Genomic DNA, 22,809 nt, shown 5'->3' on the forward strand with positions numbered 1-22,809 from the left:
AAGTCTAACAAAGTAACCAACTAAGTGAATGACTGCCTGTCCTCAACTACGTAACTTGACCAACAGACTAAAAACCGAGCTGCCATCAAATGACCGACCTAATAGCTAGCTAACTAACTAACTAACTAACCAAATATCTAAGGCACTAACCGACCGACTCACCATTCAACTGTCTTGCTAACCAACCAGCTGCCCAAAAAAACCTCCTGACTAAAGAACAAACTGAGTAAGCAGCCAATAAACTCACTGACTGAATACCGAACTTACTGATAAATGAACGGACTGATTGGACGAAGTAACCGACTAACTTCCTGTCCTGTTGGATCGACCGCGACTGGACTCTTCAGTTTGTCTTAGAAGACGTTTTACCTCCCACCTGAGGGGGCTTCATCAGTTCTTGCTAAAAGGCTTATTTAGGACAGGCTAGTCTATCCTTTGCTAAATTTCTAAAAATAAAATACTACAAATCAAATTTGCGCGCCATCGCACTCACAAATCTGCACAGTCGAGCACGAAAAATCACCCGCGTAAAATTTGTTACGTGTAGAAATACATAGATATTAAAAAACATCTTTTATTTTGTGTCGTCTTGACCCACGTACCCTCTGAGGTGCGCCGCTGCGCAATTGCGGACTTGCCGCGCACACGAAAACCGATATAGCACTGTGAACACGGACCCACACGGTCTTGAACAACGAGTTGCTGCTCGGCCTACTTCTACTTCCGAGTTTACAAGACTCCGCCCCTCTCTGCTCTTAAAGGGGTACACTCGTAATTACAAACAAAACACACACCCAGAACTTTATATCTGCGGGCGTGACTGGTGTGCCACACCCGTAATTTGATATCTGCGGGCATGACTGACCACACCCGTACATTTTTCAAACGTGAGCGACTGGCGCGTACCAGTGCCTAGTAATGGATGAACTGACCAACAAGCACGCCGACGGACTCGAGCTCTTTTTTATGTTGGCGCTGTACCGTCTTCAGTTCAGTTCTGATTTTGACGGCGTTAGCCATCAGCTTGACCTCCTCCGCTGATCTCGACCGTCATCTTTGCTCTTCTTTTCATCCTTCACCCCGTTCGCCTCCCTCTTTTACCTCCTCTTCGTCCTCCGAGGATTCCGTCACTCCTCTTCTTCAAAACACGTCTTCAGTGCTTCGGCGCCGCTGGTTTAAACGGCCTTTCTGCAAACCAAGAGTGTGTGTTTGGAGGGGAGCTTATTGATGGCACCGACCTTCAGTCTCACGGAATGATGGGAAGTCCTGCTCAATAATGCATCGGACGCTCTTCCCGTCAGTCAGCGTTTGTCCGTGAGGGAGTGACGGATATACGACGCGTTTCGTCCGTGCGCCACGTCTCCGAGTCAAGCTTGATCCAGAGCGAAGTTGCTGTGCCGTCTGGGGTTAAGTTTTTGATCGGTTAATGGTTCGTTGGTTGGTCGGATTGTTTTTCTGGCTAGGTTGGAAAGATCTGGATCGTTGGGCCGTTCAATTCCGTTGCTTGGATTGTCTGGTTAGTTTGGGTCCTAGTTGCTGAACTGTCGGTTGAGCGAAATATGCTATGTTTATTAATAGATCTACTGGATGGAAATGGTTTCAGTCGGTCACAACAAAGTCACTCAACCGAGCGTTTTGCCCACGAAGGCCTCGCACGGCTGCGGCGGCGGCGACTCCAGAACATCGGGCCCCGCCGCCCGCGCCCGACCTGGGTTTGCCGGGGGTTTCTGACCCCTTTGTTGTTTTTCCACTTGAGCGGCGTCGTCGTCGTGTGTGTGTTCACGCTAAGCAAATAAGCCAAGACTTAACCTTTACACCGCGTTATGAAAACATGAGGTGGGGGCCTCGCGAGGCCTTCACACAACGGCGTGACCGTTACACGTATGCCATAGTTTGTGTGCGGGGGGAAGACCCGCGGCGTTCTTTGTTTTGAATTCCTGCGACCCAACCGTCATAACTGCCTCGTCATCTTAAAGAGGAAAACAACAACGGGGAGCGACCGCGCCTCCTCGCACTTTTTAAAAAATATTGATGTTATCGTTCGTGCCATTGGGGTAATCTATTTTCTTCACGACAGAGTTGATTATTTTAAGTACCGCTTGTGTACTCTCGCGAAGTTCCGGCTTGCCAGTGAGACTTGGAAAATCGGTTGCCTCGGCTCGATCGCGGTAACGTGTACCGCCGAATATCCTTCACCAGTGACAATTTACTATTTTATGAAGTAGAACGCCGAGGGAATTGGCTAGCTTTTAACTATGCTAACCTCCGCTATCGTGACTTCTTCCCGTCCCGTTGAGCAACCCCGCTGGTGCGACATCACCGATGCGGAAGCGAGGCGGGGCGGCCTTCAGGCGGCCTTGGGTGGAACGCATTTACATGCGTACGCCCGCACACGCGCTTAAATGTAACTAAAGAGGAGGAATCCGTTTTTTTTTTTTCATATACTCCGACACACGGTCCACTGGTATGTTTCCGTCTCGTGGAATGAACCAACTTCGGGCCGCTGGTACTCGTCCTTGAATCGCATGAGCAAGGTTAAATGCATGAATGCGCTACCTGTGTGTGTATGTATATACACAAAATATATGTATTGACTTCATGCTTACACACACACAGTATATAAATATCCAACGTATATATATCCATTGTTGTGTGTATATGTATACACACTTTCTGTTTGTACTATATATACTGTCCCCCTCCAAAAGTGTTACAACGGCAAGGTCCTTTGTTTTTGTTGGATACCAAAGAAATTTGGGTGTCAGATCAAAAGGTGAATCTAAATTCTCCTCTTCACGAGGTAAAAATGCATGCTCTCTTGAGTTTAGGTCCGGGGATTTGACATGTCCAGTCTAAGACCTTTCGCTTTGCCCTCCGATGAAGTCCTTCATTGCGTTGGCTGTGAGTTTTGAGGCGTCGTCTCGTTGCACGATGAAGGTTCTCTCGATTAATTCGGAGGCATTTTTGTCCGCCAATTACCAGACAAAATGCCGACCTTAGCAGGGCAGGGGTGAAGGTATCACAATCCGAGCGAGAACCTCAGCATCTTCATTTTTGCTCCCTCAAGTTCTGCTTCCTGTTTTTTCTTCAGGGCCACCATCTCTAATCCGTACGCCATGGCTGGCCTCACCACTGTTTTATAAATTTTGCCCTTCATCCTAGCAGAGACTCTTCTGTCACATAGAACACCAGACACCTTCCGCCAACTGTTCCATCCCGCTTGTACCCGTTTCTTCACTTACTTACCACACTCGCCATTGCTCTGTATTGTTGACCCCAAGTATTTGAAGTCGTCCACCCTCGCCATCTCTTCTCCCCGGAGCTTCACTCTTCCTCCTCGGCACATATATTCTGTTTTACTTCAGCTCATCTTCATTCCTCTCCTTTCCAGTACGTTCCTCCATCTTTCTAATGTGTTCCTCCGCCTGCTCCCTGCTTTCACTGCATATCTGCGAACATCATGGTCCGAGGCGATTCCAGTCTTACCTCCTCTGTCAGCCTATCCGATACCACCGCAAACCGAAACGGGCTCAGAGCTGATCCCTGATGCAGTCCTCCCTCACAACATCCATCAACCTTCTCTTTGGTCTTCCCCTCGCTCTTTTGTCTGTCAGCAACATCCTCAGCACCCTTCTACCAATATACTCACTCACCGCAAACAGGAAGGGGCTCAGCGCGGACCCCTGATGCACTCCCACCTCCACCATAAATTCTTCTGACACACCTACGGCACATCTCATCGCCGTTCTGCTGCCCTCATACACGTCCTGTACTATCCTAACATATTTCTCCGCCACACCTGGAGCTGGAATTATGAACCTTTCTGTCATATTCATCCAAACGTGTTCAGTACGCCAAAAAAAAAAAAAAAAAACAAAGGAATTGACCTTGCCGTTTCTCTTTTCAGTGTATTCGCTTGAAGTGCAGTGTGTTCAATTCGATATATGTCCTCATTTTTATTTGTTTTACACACTGTCAGAAATACATACAGAAGAGAGGATTTAAAGAAGAGCAGTGCGGGAATGGGAGGCAGGGTGACGGTTCCCCGGGCACCTGCCTGCCCCCTCGCTCCAGTGACCAAGAAATCCAACGTAATTATTACCTCTGAGTACACACACACACACACACATATGCATGCATTGAGGGCATAAATCCTCAAATAAACTCTGCAAACTCATCCAAAATGCCGCATGACAACAGCTCATCACGCTCGTCCTTACGGCTCCAAACAAACGAATCAACACACAGGGATGCGCAGGAAGACGCGTGCGCACGAACCATGCATGTGCGACGCTGATTGTAGACCCCCCCCCCTCAAAAAAAAAAAAAAGGCTGAGTGGGGTGGGGGAATGTTTGCGACGTTTATTATGTATCTTTTGCGTGTAGCGATACGTGTCAGCGACGTTGTGAGTCCGCTGCCACAGGACAGAAGGATTGGCTCGCTTTAAAATAAAGACCATGTGGAGGGGGGGGGGGGGCATTGCATGATGCTCATCAAATACAGAAAAAACATTGATTTTTGATATTCTTTCTCATCGATTTGTAAAGAATTTATAAAAGACAAAGATGTTTGTAACACGGTCGTATCATCCTTCCCAAATGAAAGAAAGGAAATGCCATTCATTTGTTCCGCCCCCCCCAAATACTTTTTTTTTAGTGTGCTTTTTGTTAAGTGTGTGCATGTGGAGTGAATGAATAGTGCATGCAGTCGTGCAGCGCCAAGAAAAGGGCTATATACCGTAATTTCTGGACTATAAGCCGCACCTGATTATATAGTAAAAAAGTGAAGCGTGCAGAGTCTCTGTGCTGTCAATAAATGGCACGAGCTTCTCAAATAGCCACACCATCTCCTTTATACGTAGCCTGTATCCTCTCCATCCATCCATTTTCTTTGCCACTTATCCTCAAAAGGGTCACGGCGAGTGCTGGAGCCTATCCCAACGGTCAACAGGCAGGAGACGGGGTACACCCTGAATTGGTTGCCAGAAAATCGCAGGGCACACTGAGACAGATAACAGCCGCACTCACAAAAACACCTATGGGCAATTTCGAGTGTCCAATTAACGTTGCGTGTTTTGGGGATGTGGGAGGAAACTGGAGTGCCCAGAGGAAACCCACGCAGGCACAGGGAGAAAATGCAAACTCCACACAGGTGGGTCTGGGATCGAACCCGGGACCTCAGAACTGCGAGGCCAACGCTTTTTTTTTTACCAGCTGCCGCCCTGTATCCTCGCTTTTTATGTTATTATTCAGCAGTATCAATGCAGCGGGCAGGTCAATCCCCTTCTTCCTTGACAATCGCGCTATGTTTTTGTGGTTCAGTGCTATTTGCGGAGCCGTACAAATGAAGAACCGGGGTTCGTAGTTTTTCCATCACAACAAACTGATTCGACAATATGTGAGCAGGGTATTGATGGCGTAGTAGTACACGCGCCTGCCTTTGATGCGGGCAGCGCGGGATGGATTCCCGCTCAGTGACGCTGTCGATATCTGCCCTGCGGTTGACGACTGGCGACCAGTTCAGAGTGTAGTCTGCCTTTCGCCCGAAGCTAGCTGGGGTAGGCTCCACCTTTCCCCCAACCCTTGTGAGCATAAGTGGCTTGGATAATGACAGCTACATATTTTTTGCAATTGTTTACTTCAGTCACATTCGGTGGTCCTTGCTAATCCGACGATAAATCCAACAGAAATCCTGACCATGATCCTTAAGTGACGCTATCTCCGAAATATGATTTGAGTAGGATTGCTGTTGTTTTTCCCTTTTATTCCAAATATTTCCTTCAATTTCAATTTCTTTGTCCGGATTAATGTATGAGTGAGTACACAGAAACTGATCCACTGGATTTTACATTCCGACTTGGTGACATTTTTGCCTGAAACTGTTCCATCCACGAGCAGTGGATTTGGTGGAAGCGATATTCCATCCACACGCGGAAAAAGCCTTCTCAATGTATCGTGACGCCGGGATTTAACATTTGTTGCCCTGTCTGTATTCATCCTGTAATCCCACGTGTGTGATGTGAGTCACTCGTGAGCGATCACGACAGCGGGCGCACTGCAGCAAACAACGGCACTTCTGCGCTTTGGCCAAAGGGGGCGGCAGAGTTTTTCCACTGCTGCCGGGGGAGAAAAGAAAATCGGCACAATCGGCCTGTGCAATAATAGCCAATCAGATAGCCGCGTTGTCTTAAGCCCTGGCTTGACACGCCCCTTTCGTCGGTATTATCCCACAAGCAATGCCGGTTGTCAGTAGTGTGCGCTTGGAAAAATTGGGTGGCATGTTTTTGCCTTATTGAAATAAAAGTCTCCTAATAGGCCACGATCCTCTCGCGGGCAGGGTATGTTATCAGTTCTGTGAAGTGGTACATGCTAGTGATATGTTTTTTAATTCATTCTTATTCTAGAACGACACTTCCGCATTAATAATACTGATGGGTTAGCATTTTGAAGACAAACTTGGTTGCATACTGACCTTTCTCCCTTTCTTCTCTTGGAAAACGCTCCATGTGTACTCGAGGCAGCCATGTTGGGTCAGGAAGGAACGGGAAATAACTCCGTGCTAACGTTGACCGATGAGTTATCCTCTCCCTGATATAAAATGATGGCTTCCCATTAAAACACTTCAATATTTTGAAGGCTATCATCAATAATCATGACGTATCATAAATGGGACGCTGCCCACGATTAATCTTACGAAGAAAATGGTCGTCAGGTGCCCTCGGGGTCGCCATCGGAAAGGTCCATTGACATTTTAGGGGTGCCAAAACTTGTTGAGTGGCCCCCCTGGAAATTGGGAAACAATTAGCACCTGACACCGGTTTCAGCGATCCCCGTGAATTTACGTGAATATCATATCATATCATTCAGGGACACATAGAACAGTCCCAATGGCGCCTGCCCCAAATGGAACAGGAAATCGGCCATTTTAGGTTCACTTTGGTCAGTCATACAAAGGCCCCGACCGCAGTTAACCTGATGGACACGAAATTGGGGTGAAGACGTCGATCATAACAGGACGTGTGAGAAAAAACGGAGGTCATCCGTTTTGCTTTGGAACAACCATTATCGGGGGTCAATTTGCCGACACCCGTTTCCCTGATGAGCGCGAGGTGGACGTGTCAGCAGCCGTTTGAAGGTCAGTTTTGGCGATGACAGGAAGTCGGCCATTTTGCATTCAAGATCCTATTCTGAGGGTGACTCGCGGGGCGAATTCGCCCAAATGAAGCCCAACAGGAAGCAGGTAGCCGAGAGCGCGCGTCAAATTGTCTTTCCGTAGATTGACAGAAGTGCCTTTTGGCATATTAGCGAGTATCCCGGCGGACTTCTTCCTCGGAAGTGCGTGAGTTCGGCATCGCGGCGGAAACCGACGTGGTGACGGACACCCGGACGTCGGGGGGGGCAAATGTTCGCATTCATCCCGTCACGCTGCAGCTGCTCTGGGGAGCGGCAAATACCGCTTTGGAAGGTTCTGGAAGCGAATGCGAGCTTCCCGCCTCGGGCAGCGCGCAACCAACGTGAGGCCTCCGCCGGGGTCGGCCTTTCCAAACCATAACAACCGACAAGAGCGCCATCGATTTTGAACCATAAACATGCAAGGAAGCGCACGGTCGCGTGAGGTCGACTGGCAGAGCGCTACGGTTCAAAGGTCACGCCATTGCCGTTCAACGCTCACTTATTGACACATTTTACAGCTGATGTAGCGATATTTTTGCGTGAAATATGAAATTTGTAAACAAAAACATTTGGATATTCACTTAATATTTTTTTTTTGTATGTTATTTTGTATTTTCATTGATATACGATATTCAGTCAGGGAGCGACGCGACCTCGTTGGTGCGAGTTATTGATCGGCGCCCTACTCGACAACATGCAAAGTGTTCAACGCGCTACGGGCACAGAAAACCGCATCAGCGGATCACACAAAACTAGACAATATTGTCACAGTACGGACAATATCTTGAATACGGCATACTGTACGTACAGTACGGTTGGATGGAGTTGGTTTGATCGCAAGACCAGGGCTAAGATTCCAAGACCGTCTGTGCCGTTCAGCATAGGGTTTCTATTCAGAGTCGGTCTTTCAAGCGTCACTTCCCATTTAGCTTATCTTGCTAGACTTGAAACCCTGTCTGGAAACTACAGCTCGAAAACCCTAACTTGAAACCCAAACCCCGGCTTGCAAAATAAATCAGAAACCATAGCCCCAGATTTAAAACACTACTTCGAAATCCTAACTCTGTCTGGAAACCCTACTTAGAAACCCAACGCCTGGCCTGAAAGGCTAATTTGAGACGCCGATCCTTGCTTTAAACTGTTATTCATGTGTGAAGCCTTACTTTGAAACCCAAGTACAGACTTGAAACCCTTATTAGAGACCTTAACCTGGAAACTGATGAAACAGTTTTAAATTTAGTCACCAAACTGTGAATGGAGAACCTTCTTTAGAGCCCTAAACCAGACAATCCATAATCTGGAGACCCTAAAATGAGACTTTGCCCTAACCCAAGATTGAAACCCTACTTGGAAACTCCTTCTCCTTTGAGACCGTAACTCTCGTATAAAACCCTATTTTCTGTCTTCAAATTCTGAAACACTAACCTAGACTCAGAACCGGCTCCTGAAACTTGAAACCCAAACTATGGCTTTAGAGGACACTTTAAAACCCAACGCACGACTTGAAACTTTCATTTGAAAAACCCCAACTTTTGTCTGAAAACCGCAACCCTTTCTTTAAACCCAACATCACAGACTTGAAAACCTGACCCTCCCTTCAAAACTTTGAATAATATTTCTCCTGTTATTGTTTGTAATCAATTACTTCACCGATTTATTTAATAGAACATACGAAGAGAAATACTGTCAAAGCCCAGAGGAGGTTTTAAAGACCACGTTTTGAGTCACGTCAGCAAGCGTCGTGTCCTCTGTGGGCACCCGCACTGCTGTATCCTGCCCCCCCCCCCTCCCTACGGATCGTCCCCGACCCGACCTTCACATCCCATCAGCCAATAGGACGAGGGCTGCCGATCCGCACGACTTCACGTTTTCACGTAATTTTTATGATTATGGCCGGGGCCTGAGCAGTCACGATGGCTAAACCGACCCTCCGCCGCCGCGTCTTCTCCCCTGCGGTGATGCGTTCGAGGCGCTCACGTTTATCTGGCGGATTCACTTTGCAGGTGCTAAGGCAGAGATAGCTCGCGGTTTTTATCCACAAGGTAGTTTGCCAGAAGCGGGCTAAGCTAGCTCCGTAAGCACGGTCGCCAGGGTTACCATGAAAAACTTAGATACTCTACCGATGACTAGATTTTAAAAGTAACTTGGGTACGGCGCCATGACGAGGTCACTCCAAAATCTTAAAGATTAAATTCATTCATTCGATCAACAAGTGACTCGTTGGTGTGTTTTGGCGCGTCTCCGCCATTCGACGTTTACGGTGAGTCGCTAGGCCCCGCCAAAACGAGAATTTCAAGCCGCCGAAAACCGTCTGTTTTTCAGTTTCAGACCGAAGCAAACCGTCCGAGATGGGGATGTTGTGATGTCACAAGGAAAACCTACACCTGATTGGTTAAAAGGGCCACGATTGGGAGTAGAGTCGAAGCTAACGTAGCTAACGCCGCAGACTGAAGTTACGGTAGTGAGAAAACGAAGGGAGCCGGCGACGCGTACGGGATTAACAAAAACTGTCATTTTTCATTTTGGGGAGCAATTTTTCCGTTTTACTGCATTTATATGCTAAATGGCCAGATTTATATTTAATATATATATATATATATATATATATCTGAGCAAAACAAAATGCTCAACGTGAGCTTTTCCTGAACGAATGTTGAGGCAAAACATAACGCGTTTGTGCTTGCTTCAGATGTTTTTAAATTGAGAAAATATCATGTTTTATTATCATTATATTGTTTATGAAAATGGAACACGGTAATAATAAAAAAAACCATGAACACTTGGATTTTTGAGAAATGCTATCACGCATGGCATAATGTGCAAAATACAACAGTCGTGTAATTTAGTTTATGGAGTCCAAAATCGGCGTGTCCTACTTTGCAATTTAGCGGTCCGATCTATTTCGGAACCCGCCGGTCCCCGCGCCGAACGTTGCGGAACCTCTTCCCGGAGGCAGGCAACCAGGCGCTCGGACCAAATCGGGGCGTGTGAGGAGTCACCTGATATTCTCGGCTCGGGGTATGCGACAGTTCAGGGTCGGGTCCTGAATGCAAGGGGGGCGGGGGTGGAGTGGGAGTGGGGGGGGGGTCGGGGGTGCAACCAACAAAACAACCGACCGATCAATCAATTCCAAAAAATATCGATACAATGCTTTTGCCATGTGACTGGAGTGGTCAGTACAAAACCTTCCATCACCGCCCTTCCCCCCTCCCAAAATGTGATAAACAGGAATGTAAATTTAAAAATAGATTAAAAAGGTGGGTCTTGAACCTTGAACAATCCTTGCAGTCCTGAGGTTCTCCACCAGGCTGCGAGAGGGAAACTCCCAGCGGACCTCAAAGCTTTCCAGGGATCAAAGACTGGCAACCCCAAGCCCACTTAGATGTCAAAAAATATAGAAAAGAACTTTAAAGGAGACATATTTTGCCAAAACATTTTTTTTCCAAGATTTGTGATGCAATATTGTCTCTATGGTGCCTCATTAATGTGAAATTTTGAATGAAAATCCTCCAGGCGTTCCCGAGACCAGGATGTTTTTCTGCTGAGAGGCCTGAAATCAGGTCGTTGGAATTTCTCCAACTTGTCTAAGTCACTAGCGAAGATTCTCCGGTCCCGAACACGTGGTGTGTTCTCTCGCAAGTGGGTTTTTCCTCCACAGAGGAAAGGGAAGGGGCGGCGGGGGGGGCGGGGGGGTTGTCTTAGCCCGGGTTGGACAAAGCAGATACGAAACTGGGTCAAACAGAAGTACCGCGGCTGTCACAGGGGGCATTTCCTGGACTCTCGGACGACACAGCCAAGGTGTTTTTTGGAAACTTTATACTAAGATCAGCTGGTAAAGCGTTGGCCTCACAGTTCTGAGGTCCCGGGTTCAATCCTGGACCCGCCTCTCTCTCGTTCTCCCAGTGCCTGCGTGGTTTTTCTCCGGGAACTCCGGGTTTCCTCCCACATCCCAAAACATTAATTGGACACTCTAAATTGCCCCTAGGTGTGATTGTGAGTGCGGCAGTTTGTCTCGATGTGCCCAGCGGTTGGTTGGCAACCAGTTCAGGGTGTACCCCGCCTCCTGCCAGTTGACAGCTGGGATAGTCTCCAACACTCCCTGTGACCCTTGTGAGGATAAGCGGCAAAGAAAATGGATAGATGGATGTACGAAGTCCATGTTGGAGAGTCACTGTACGGAGGTCCAAATAGCCAAAATACAGGACCTTTAAATTGGAAAAGATCTTGTCCCCCATTCCTCAGATTCTTCCAGTGGGATGCGCCGCAGCCTCCACGCCACACGGGGCACCGCTTGCTCGGAATAATCTCTATGGTGCTTCTGTTGAACGTAGTGAGCATTCTTCTTCTGAGGACCCTGCTAAAATAATTTTCGATAGAACATTTCTAAAGAATTTCTAAAGAACTATAGAACTTTAGGACCCAAGTCCTACAGAATTTCTATCGAAATTCTATTGTTCTGTAGAAATTCCATAGAAAATCACAGCCAAAGTTCTGTAGAACAAGTTGTTCTGTGCAAATTCTATAGAATTCTAATGAATAGAATATATAATTTTTTTAGCTGGGGAAGTAGTATTTATTGAAAAATATAATGCATAATATAGTGTATAGTGTCAGCAAACTACCATGTTTTCATGCTTTTATTTTGTGTGCCAGTATTCAAACGGCAGCGCTACAAGCTACGCAGCCGCCGCGCGGAACGGTAACGCCGAGGCTCAGCCGCCGCCGGTACTGGCGGTTTGACGGCTGACAGCGAGGAACTGACGCGGAGGCCCAACGGCCGAATGACGCGCTCGCTCTCCGCTTGCAGTCGGCAGACTCGAAAGGAAATGTCCTCGGGTCAAAGGCTCGTGCGCTCGTAAAACGCGGGGGGATATTCTCGCTACCGCCGCTGCTCACGTTCTCTTTTGCGGATGCAGTATTGCGTCGTACTTTTCAACTGAGTGCACTCCGATGACAAAGATATTAAATGATCCGACTCATCAACTGGATGTACAACTTCAGTTGCTCGACGGCACGTAGTCGGACAGATCGACTAGACACGTGCGACATGTATTCAATCGGGCGTTATTTTATAGTGCCGTATTGTAAATGTGCTGGAATTGTGTCATAATAATCATCCCGCAAAACAATCCGCTAGCTGGGCGACGGCTGTTTTGCAGGACTTTCGCTGGTCCACCCGACACCGGACACGGCAGCTTTGTTTGAAACCTTTGTGTCGGGTGTTTGTGCGCGGCAGCTTGTATTTCACAGACTGAAACGCGCTCGCATGCACACGCGCACACACTTAGCATGCGTGCTAAGGTCAGTCATGCCAGCCGGGCCTTGAACGCCACGTTCCACTGTGGCCGTCACCTGTCTCAAACTGTTAACCTTTTCTCTTTCCACACACGCACACACAAAACTCGCTCAGTAGACTTTGGCCAAGGCCCAGCGAAAGTACATAACTCACTAGTGCACGGAGGACGGCGGACAGACAGACTGACAGCGTTGCACGACTACAACATTCTTGACTCTGTGAATGATCTCGAGCAATTACGTTCAATTCTATTCGGCCAGAGGGCGGTTGTCGTTAAACTCAAACGAGAACGCGCCCTACAGAGCGCACCTGGTGAGAAGCCTCGGTACGCAAAGAGTTTAACGCAGGGGTCGCCAACGCGGTGCCCGCGGGCAAATGGTAGCCTGCGAGGACCATGTAAGGCGCCCGCGAGGTATGTTCTAAAAATACCATAGGCCACAAATTGTTACTGTAATTTGTGCTTTAAATTCTGAATCCGACTTGCTTACGTGAATTAAAATTTGAAATGACCTGTAATGTCATTTACTACAATAAATGAAAACGAAAATATTTTATGTACGTGTAATGAACTGAGTGTGAAATTTGCCGCAAACAGGTCACGTAGCCCTCAATACGATAGGTACTCACGAAGTAGCCCTCAGCCTCAAAAAGGTTGCTGAGCCCTGGTTTAACGCTAGCGCGGCGGCGCTAATGCTAACGCGGCGCTGCTAACGCTAACATGGTGGCACTAACGCAGCGGTGCTAGCGCCAACGCTAACGCGGCGCTGGTAATGCTAACGCGGCTTTGCTAACGCTAACGCGGCGCTGCTAATGCTAACACGGTGGCGCTAACGCGGCGCTGCTAACGCTAACACGGTGTTGCTAGCGCGACGGTGCTAACGCTAGCACGGTGAGGCTAACGCGGTGGCGCTAACGCCAACTAGCAGGGCGGCTGTGAAAAAAGGCCGGGAATTACGGTAATTTTCCTTTTTTTTCGGATACAACTGACTCTTTAGAAGTGTGTGCTAGGGTGGGGGGGGGATGCTGGTTCACGTGAAGATCAGCATACTATTCATGTCAATAAAGCCGACATTGTTATTGAGTTGTCTCTGTTGCTAATACCGCAGATAATAGTTACGGGAAGAGGGGAAAACAAAAACATTTGCAAAATTACTCATTAAAACAGTCCCAAATTTGTAGTAGATAATATTCTCCTTTGATCCGGTAGGTGGCGATAACTTCAATTTATCCATCCAGCCATTATCCAGGCCGCTTATCCTCACAAGGGTCACGGGAGAGCCGGAGCCTAACCCAGCCAGCGTCGGGCAAAAAGCGGACTACACCCTGAACTGGTCGCCAGTCAGTCGCTGTGCAGATATCGACGCCGTCACTGGGCGGGAATCGATCCGCACAAAGTCGGGCGCGTGTACCGCGACACCATCAGTGACTGGAACTTCAATTTAAAGAAGATAAAAGGTAACAGTTCCGAGTCAGCTGGTGAAGATGTTCATGCAGGTAAAAAAAAAAAAGTAAGTACACTGCTCCCAAACATTCCAAAGTGTTGGTTGAGGCACGTCGCGAGCAAAAACGTGATCAATAAAGTGATGATTCACGTTGCGAGGAATGACGAAGGAGTGCCGCCGGCCGGATCCAAACAATGTGAAAAGTCAACTACGGTATATTTACATGACGCTTGATCACAACATGAAAAAGAGTTTTTGGCAGGGTTTTTAACGTCTTGTATCGGGAACAGAACCCTGTCAAGAATCCATGTGTGCCATTTACTAGCCACATGTGTGCGCCACGTGTCGTAGCGGGGAGGGGCTCGGGGAGCCTCCCCAACCATAATCTTAACTCCCTTTCAATTCTCAATGAGGAGTTTGTATGGAAGTAAATTAGGGCCCCCGGGATCTGAATTTGAAACATGTCACGTAACCCTTCATACAATCGGTACACACGAAGTAGCCCTCATCCTGAAAAAGCTTCCTGAGCCCTGGTTTAACGCTAGCTAATGCGGCGGCGCTAAAGCGACGCTGGTAACGCAAACGCGGCGGCGCTAATCTGGAGGTGCTAGTGCTAACGCTAGTGCAGCGAACGCGGCGCTGATAATGCTAACACGGTGGCGCTATTGCGGCGGTGCTAGCGCGGCGGTGCTAAAATCACATTTTTAATAATAGTACAGCCTCGGTTCTTGAACGTCCCCATTCTCGAACAGATCGGTTTTCGAACGAAAATTTTGAGATTTTTTTTTTGCTTCTGTTTTCGAACGAAAATCGGTACTCAAATGCCCCCGACAAAACCTGGAAATAACAGAATCTGTCATCGAACCGCCTTCTGGAACGGATTGCGTTCGAGAACCGAGGTTGTCCTGTCGTTGTATTTCAGTGTAACTTTTCAATGTTAACGATTCAATTGGCTACAATTTGCTGTCTGAAATCCGACTGGCTACAAACCAAGCTGCCAGCCAATCCCAGTCACCCTTTCTTAATATGTGACGTCACGTGACCGAGAAAGCGTAACTGCGATTGGCCGGGTGTTCGGTTCTGACCTGAAGTAACCCTGCCCGGTGGCACAGACGGTGAATTTCAGACAGCGAATTGTAGCAAATATTGAAAATGTGATCACTTTACATTTAAAATTCAAATCCTGTTACCGCGAATTTACTTTGATAAGTTTGCACACCCTGCTAAAAAAATTTCCATAGAACATTGCTAAAGAATTATCGAACTTTAGTGTAGAAATTCTATAGAAAATCACAGCCAAAGTTCTATAAAACGAGTTTTTCTGTACAAATTCTATCGAATTTCGATTGAAATTTTTTTTGGCAGCGTCAAGGCAGGCACGTCTTGCCTGTCGATAAAAGTGTTTTTGTAGACGTTGACGGTGCTCCTGTGCCGTTCAAAAAATGGCAGACATTTAAAATGTCTCTGAATATGTATAACAATATGCGGTGGGTTAAATTTAGACTGGATGACATGATCTTGATTTTTCGGGGGGGGGGGGGGTGACGCACAACGCTTATGCCAACTACTGCATATAGTTTACCTGCTAATGCTATCGCTACGATATTCCAGCGGGAATCTTGCTAGCAGCCAATCATTTTGCAGTTTATAACTCAACTGGGATCCAATTTCTAACTTCCAAGTCCTGGAATACGCCCAACGTTGGCCGTGTCCGATCAATATGGACGACTTCCTGTGCAATTTCAAGTATGGCCGTCCTTTCGTGCATCCTGAGATTACAGCTCTTATTTTGAGTTATTTATTTTTAATATGAACAGTTTGGCATTACATCATCGCTCTCCGGAATATATGCAAACCGCTTCAGGCATGTCGAGGCCCTCCGGCAAATAAATGTGTTGATAGAATCATAAAAATCAAGCCAGATATTCCAATAAATAGTATCAACATGTTATGCCTTGGTCGGGGGTGACCTTTCACCCTAGTTAGTGTCATAACTGTTGTGTTTTTATATGGGATGGAGTCCAGTTACTGTTCCTGATCTCCAGCGTGTGCATGTTTGATGCAATTGGACGCGCGCGCGTTCGTGTCCGTGTGCCGTGTAAACAGAAGCGCCCCCCGCCGGCACGCGGCGTCACTGCACCCGCTCCTCCTCTTAGCCGGCCGCGAGGCTCGGCGGCGCCTCATTCACTAGAAGATGGCGGACTGCGCACCACTATTAGATGAGGAACTCTCGTCCTTCGTCTTCAGTTACCTGACAGAGAACCCCGACGGCCAGGTAAGGGTCCCGTGCGGTGTCCGCGGCGGGGGCTCGTCTCCGCTTCCTTGTCCGTCTTGGTTCGCCACCACCACCTCCGCCATCACCAGCGGTGCTCGGAGCAGCGAGAGGCCGGCTTGCCGGAGCACTTCCCCGGCTCGCCGCGGCGGCATCTCCGCGGTGTCTCGACTTGCGGCGTTCACGTGCACCGGGTGTTGGGATATGTCATCATCCTCGCTTTGGACGATTGGAGGCGGATAAACGTGTTGGCTCTTCCGCGGTGGGGATGTGCGTTGTCGTCCGCCTCGACCCCCCCACACCCCGCAGCCCACACCTCCCCCCTCCGCGCCGCAGCTGGGGGACTGCGGAGCCGCACTTTGGAAACTTTTTTTGACGCATTCTCCGCCGAGGAAGTTCGCTGTCAGTGTCGCCCGCCGTGGACACGTGGTGACAACGTCAACTCGTGCACCGAAGTCCGGCGGACCAAAGGACTTTTTAAACCCACGTCGAGTCCCCACGACACGCTCGTTCCCACATTTCATTGTATTTGGTGTTTTTGTGTGTTGCTGGTCGGATAAATACGACGCGTGCTTGTGGAGAGCACTGTTGCGTTCAGGTTCCGAGGAGGGGGATTCACTGCCTCGATGCGGACCGAACTGGGGTCAGCCGTCGCGCGGGAGGCTCCCGGTCGTGGCGAGACAATTTAATAATTTGACGTTTGCGCTTGGAAGCCGGCGCACTTCGTTTCAAAAGTGGGCTACGTAATAACAGTTTGCGTAAGGGCTTATGTTACCAAACACGTGACCGGGGTTCCTTGCGGTTCTTGTTATATATTGGCTGTATGTATTTGTGCTGCTGGTTCCCCGCCGTGAGAAGGGGGAAAAAAAAAATAAATCATCTTTTAAGCGGATTGGGAAGATCACCCGACTCGCTGATGCGCTCGTGCACCTTGCAACCGAAGCGGTACATTTTCCAAGTTGAGACGTGGCACGCAAATCCGGCCGTTTTTTTGGGAGAATGCCGGGCAAGCCGATGTGACCCGGGGGCCGTCCTCTGCGGATGGGATCTAGCGTCTTGCGCATAAAGGTGCGCTGGTTTGCAGAAAAGACGGAGCCCATCTTAAATGTAGGCTTTTTTCGAACCGGGTTCCGGCGACATGACAGGAGCGAAGGGGATCAACGCCGTAATCCCTCATTTTGCGTCCTGGATGGCTGCCGCGCTTCCCAAACACGCACGAGCGGCGCTGCTTACTGCTCCTCACGAGCTCCGTCTCATCCCCTCTCCAGGATGCGGCCCAAACCCACATCCCACCCACCTTTTTTTTTTGCAGCCCCCCCTCACAAATCCACAGCACCCACCGCTGTTTGCTTGTTGGCTGCATTACGCGATCAACCAGATTTGGCACTAGGAAACAGGTGATGTGTGTGTGCACTACTTATCACACACTGCATTAACTTTTACGTTGCACTGCATTGTGACATTGCAGCATTTAACCCCCCCACACCTCATACATATTGCCTCGTGACCTTGCTCTTAATATATTGCCAGCTCCCGTGAGGTGAGCCCCCCCCCCGCCCCCCTGCCAAATTACAAGATCAACCGTGAGTCCCGTTTGTCAACTTCCGAACGAGGGCGACGTGTGTCGGGATCGTTGCTGCAGGACAAAAAAAAATAATAAATGAAAACAAAATTAAAAAAAATTGAATATTTAGATGTATGTGCCGGAAGGCCCCTCTTGACACAAATAACAAGTGTCCCCATTGACACTTATCTTTATGTGTTAATATTTACTCTGGGTTATTAAACAGTTTTTCCTCTCTCTCTCTCTCTCTCTCTCTCTTTGGTTCCGCCACTGTGCGCCTATGTCGCTCGCCCGAGCCCTTGCAATACTACTCCTCGTGATGTGTTACAGAACCCGAGCTGCTGCAGTCATGTGATTCGTAGTGGAGGACGAAGGGAGGCGTTGACGTGACGTCCACAGTGGCGCCTCCTCCTCTTCCTCCTCCTCCTCTTTCTCGCCTCGAGCATGTGACTCTTCCTCCTCTTTTTCTCTCTATGGGCCGGCTGGCTGTCATTCCCTCGATTTTCCATTCACACACTCATTATTATTATTATTATTTTGGTCCGTCTTGACTGCAGCTTGTCGCAGCTGATGAGCTTTCAAAGAGGATATATAATATGCAAAATTGACCGTGAGTGTGTGCGTGTCTGTCCATAAATCAATCAATTTTTCAGCTCTAAAAATGTTTTACAAATGCCTATATTAATCCGTTCGTGGGCAGGGTGGCATTTTTTTGCCTTATTGAGGTAAAAGTCTCCTAACTAGGCCACAATCAAGGAATTACTTCTTTTTCGTTTATGGTTAAGTTATATGATAACTTGAGGCAGCCATGTTGAATCAGGGAGGAAAGGGAAATCACTCCGTGCTAACTTTGACCAATTATCCTCTCCTGATACCAAATTATGGCTTCAGATTAAAACACTTCAATATTTTGATATACTGAAGGATATAATGCGTGCAAATCACAATGTCTCAAAAATGGGACGCTGCCCACGAATGGGTTAAAAATGGAACCCCTAAATATACCCCAAAACACGGTCCCTGAGTTCGTTCGGTGGCCAACCACGACTGAAACGGACCCTCGTTTAAAAAAAAAAAAAAAAAAAAGTCAAATGAAAATTGGCGACTCTCACCCACGCATTGAGCAAATGCGGCCTTGCGCATCTCTTGCGGTGGAAAACCGGAACACTTGACTGGTGTTTTGAGGCATGTGCGATGTTGTACCCCATTATTTTTGTTAAATCATTTAAATGTGGAAGTAGATTAGCGCCAGCAGGATTTGAATTTGAAATATTAAGTCATCACATTTTCAATCGTTGCTGTAATTCGCTGTCTGAAATTCAACCGGCTGCAATTTGCTGTCTAAAATTCACCGTCTGTGCCACCACGCAGAACAGCCAGCCAATCGCAGTTACGCTTTCTTGGTCACGTGACGTCACACACGAAGAAAGCGTAACTGCGATTGGCTGGCTGTTCGGTCGGTTCTGACCTGAAGTAACCCTGCCTGGTGGCAAGGACAGCAAATTTTGGACAGCGAATTGTAACCGGTTGAATTGTTAACATTGAAAACTTACCGTATTTCCCGCACTATAACGCGCACCTAAAAGCTTTTAATTTTCTCAAAAGCCGACGGTGCGCCTTATAATCCGGTGCGCCTTATATATGGGTCGATATCGAGCCTTAAGCGCAGCTCCATCTAACGGATCCATAACGTTACCCCAGCCTCTACTGTAGCGTCTATTCTTTGCGCTTTATAATGCGGTGCGCCTTATATAAGAAAAATATTTTACAATAGGCCATTATATGAAGGTGTGCCTTATAGTGCGGAAAATACGGTGCACTGAAATACAACGATTGAAAATGTGATCACTTTACATTTCAAATTCAAATCCCCGGTGGCACTAATCTACTTCCATATTTAAAAAGAATTACAAAACATTGTGATGGTCAAGGAAGACGGAGGGAAGCAGGCGAGAATAAAATGGACGATTGATGGGATTCTATTGAATTGATGACGTGCGTTTCGCCACAAGAGACTGCACGCTTCACTATTTCATCCACAGATAGATATGAAATATTGTTCTATGGCATAATTTATGTGTACTGTATGGAGTTGACCCCCCCACCCACAAAATCACCTGCAGATTCGCCTATTCACACACGAGTTCATGATATTTTTAACGAGACTTTTAGTGTTTTCTTTTTTTTTTTTTTTGCGGGAACCAATCTCAAAAATGCTAAGTGCTGGTTTAACGCTCTTATTCAAGAATTTATTGGGTTTGAGGAAAAACTAAATTGGTCTATAAATATGTAAATATTTATGAAAGTAACAATTAATTATTTATTAATTAAATACTTAATAAATTATAAAGATGTTGGTCTGTAAAATATAAATAAATCTGTAAATTGGGGGAAAAAAAATTCCTTTGTGTGCTTGCCGCCGGGGGAGCCAGGTTCCGTTTACGCAACTCGGCCTGGTTCTGGTTTTGAGCCCGTCACAGCGTCGGGTTCCGCATCCGCGCACAAAAGATGTAAAGTTTTGCTACTTACCCGTCCGCTAAAATATTTTACTCATAATTCAAGTTGCATGACTATTAATTGAGCATTGACTGACAAGGCGCAGATTAAAAAGAAGGGGCGGGTGGTGGTGGTGGTGGGGGGGGGGCAGAATAGTTGTCGGAGGTCGCGATAATTGGGAAACTCGTTAGCCGATGGCGAAAAACCGCGCGCGTGCGTTTTGAGACGACCAATCAACCTTCATGTGGAAACTCTCATACCTCGAGTCGCAGATGGAAAAAATTAATAAAGCTTCAAGTCATTTCACTGGAGCCGCCCCCCCCCCTTGCACTCCCCCACACTGTGACTCAGCAACATAACTCGTGTGAGTGTGTGTGTGTACCTGTGCATGTGGATCATGTGACCATCTCAAATGTCAGTTCCTCGCTGAGCGCATTATCCCGATGCTGCAGGTGCAACCGGCCCACGTTTACATGGCGGCTGAAAGTCACCGCAGTGTATTGAATATCGTTATGAATCAGAATCGGAATCAGAATGAATCATTTTGATTTGACAAGTATTTCAAGGATTTTTTTTTTTTGCTTTCTCTTGTAATCGTAATCTGCTTGATTTTGTCTCGGAAATAATGTTTCATGGTGTTTAGGGAACTGGTTTGGTTCAGTCCGGTATGTTTTGGGTTTACGCCGTGTGTACGTAGTTAAGGTTGAAAATATGTAAAGCATAGTCATTTTTGGCAGCCTTCAGGCGGGGTGTGATTGGGGTTGGCGTTTCGGGGGTTCGGATTTAACCTCGTTTGTAATGTTCCTCCTTTGGTTTGTAGCTTGGTGTTACGGGGTTAGAGGTTTGGGCCTGGATGGTTCAGGTGAGAGGGTCAGGTTGTTAAATTTTAAGTCTTTGGTTTTAGATCGTGGGTTAGAATCAAAGGTCTTTGGGTAGTTGGTAGGATTTACAGTTCTTTGGTTCACTGAAGACTCTAAATCTTCCATTGGTGTGATTATGAGTATGAGCGCTTGTTTATGTCCATGCGCCCTACGACTGGCTGGTGATCAGTCATCCGGGATAGGCTTCGGATCAGCCGTGACCCGAGTGAGGAGATGCGATCTAGAAAATGGATGGATGGCCTGGTTGGTTGGGATTGGAGGCAGAGGGTTTCGGATTTGATGGCTTGGACTAAGTCTAGAGGGTTCCGCTTAGAGGTTTACGATTATGGGTTTGAGGGCTTTGAAGATTGCAGTTGGAGAGTTAGCGTTGTGGGAAGTGGTTAGGGTAAGGGGGGTTGATTTAGAGATGGTTCGGGTTACGTTAGGATTAAAGGGGTTCTGTCTTGATGTGTTAAAAGCAGCTGTCACTGTTTGATACAGTTGTGTCCCAATTTGCTGGATTTCGTATGAAACGCTCAGGGCGTAAATTTCCCGTCAATTTTGCTGTAAGGATCCTAGCGCCCTTCGGAGAGTTTTAGCTGTGGCGTGGGAACGCTCAGTTCCTGCCAAACCCCGGCCGGCGCGCCATTCGCCGCAGACGAACGGACAACCCCAAGGAGCGCGTCACCGTGTTGGCGCTCAATAATTCATCAAAGTGCTGACTCGGCTTCTGTTTCACGTTTCGCGGCAACGTTTGCTTTTGTGCGAGTGAGCGGACATGTTCGGTCGTCGTGCGAAAATCCAAACACTTGACGAGATGAAATTTGGGTAATAATATGCGTAAACATGAACACACACAGAAAAAAAACTTCAAGAAAACATGTCTGAAAAGACAGGAAGTCAGCCATGATGGTTTGAAGCGTCCAGTTTAGGCTCATTTTGACCGTTTCCACGGTGACCTTGAACTTGAAATTTGCTAAGCATGTCTGTTGCAAAAAGACACACACCTGCACACAAAATCCACAGAAATGAAATTTTCATCTGACGAGGCAACAACTAAAAATAACAACAAATGCTTTGTCAAGTGGCGTAACGTAAGACGACTGAACCGCCTTGTCGCGTATAATTCATAAACAAGAACATGCTGACACTGCTCACACCGGCCTGTACCTGCCCGTGGCACCTGGTTGCCACGGAGATGAAGCATGCTGGCACCTGTGTGTGTATGTGTGTGTGTGTGTGTGTCCATTGGGCAATGGAAATTTCCTTTCACCTTTTCTCTATTTTACCCTTGTGAGCCCGTATGTACACACACACATATGCGCAGAAAGCGTCAATGTTTTGTCGTAACTACAAACATCTGACAAAATCCGCCAAACGGTGCATAGTGGCCAAGTTCACGTTGTAAAATCATCAACCGGGAAGTAGCTTACCGATAAAAGGAGTGACCAACATCCATCCAGCCAGCCGCTTTCTGGACCGCTTATAAGCGATAAGCGACCCAAAAAAAAAAAAAAATTAGCAAAGTTTTTTGGGATCGCGACCTGTTAGCATGCGACCCGAAGTCCTGCAGCGGTGTTCGCCGGATTTCATTGCGTGAGCTTCACGTAGGTCACATGATTTCTTTTCAGCGAACGCGACAATTTGTTCATTTCAACTGCTAGCTTAGCTTGTTAGCGGCCCAGGTTTTGTGTTTAGCTTTTGTT

The 22,809-nt window shown here is 47.4% G+C and overlaps 1 protein-coding gene across 1 annotated transcript in view; it reads left to right on the forward strand.

Moving 5' to 3' along the window:
- Positions 1–16,002: 16,002 nt before the first annotated feature.
- The window catches only part of ppargc1b (peroxisome proliferator-activated receptor gamma, coactivator 1 beta), a 65,104-nt gene continuing 58,297 nt past the window's right edge, over positions 16,003–22,809 (forward strand). The window contains exon 1 of the mRNA XM_061834956.1: positions 16,003–16,186. Coding sequence (XP_061690940.1) covers positions 16,106–16,186 — 81 coding nt within the window. The 5' untranslated portion in view covers positions 16,003–16,105. The remainder of the gene's footprint in view (positions 16,187–22,809) is intronic.

This window comes from Syngnathoides biaculeatus, chromosome 11 (assembly GCF_019802595.1).
Source record: "Syngnathoides biaculeatus isolate LvHL_M chromosome 11, ASM1980259v1, whole genome shotgun sequence".
Lineage (NCBI taxonomy): Eukaryota > Metazoa > Chordata > Actinopteri > Syngnathiformes > Syngnathidae > Syngnathoides > Syngnathoides biaculeatus.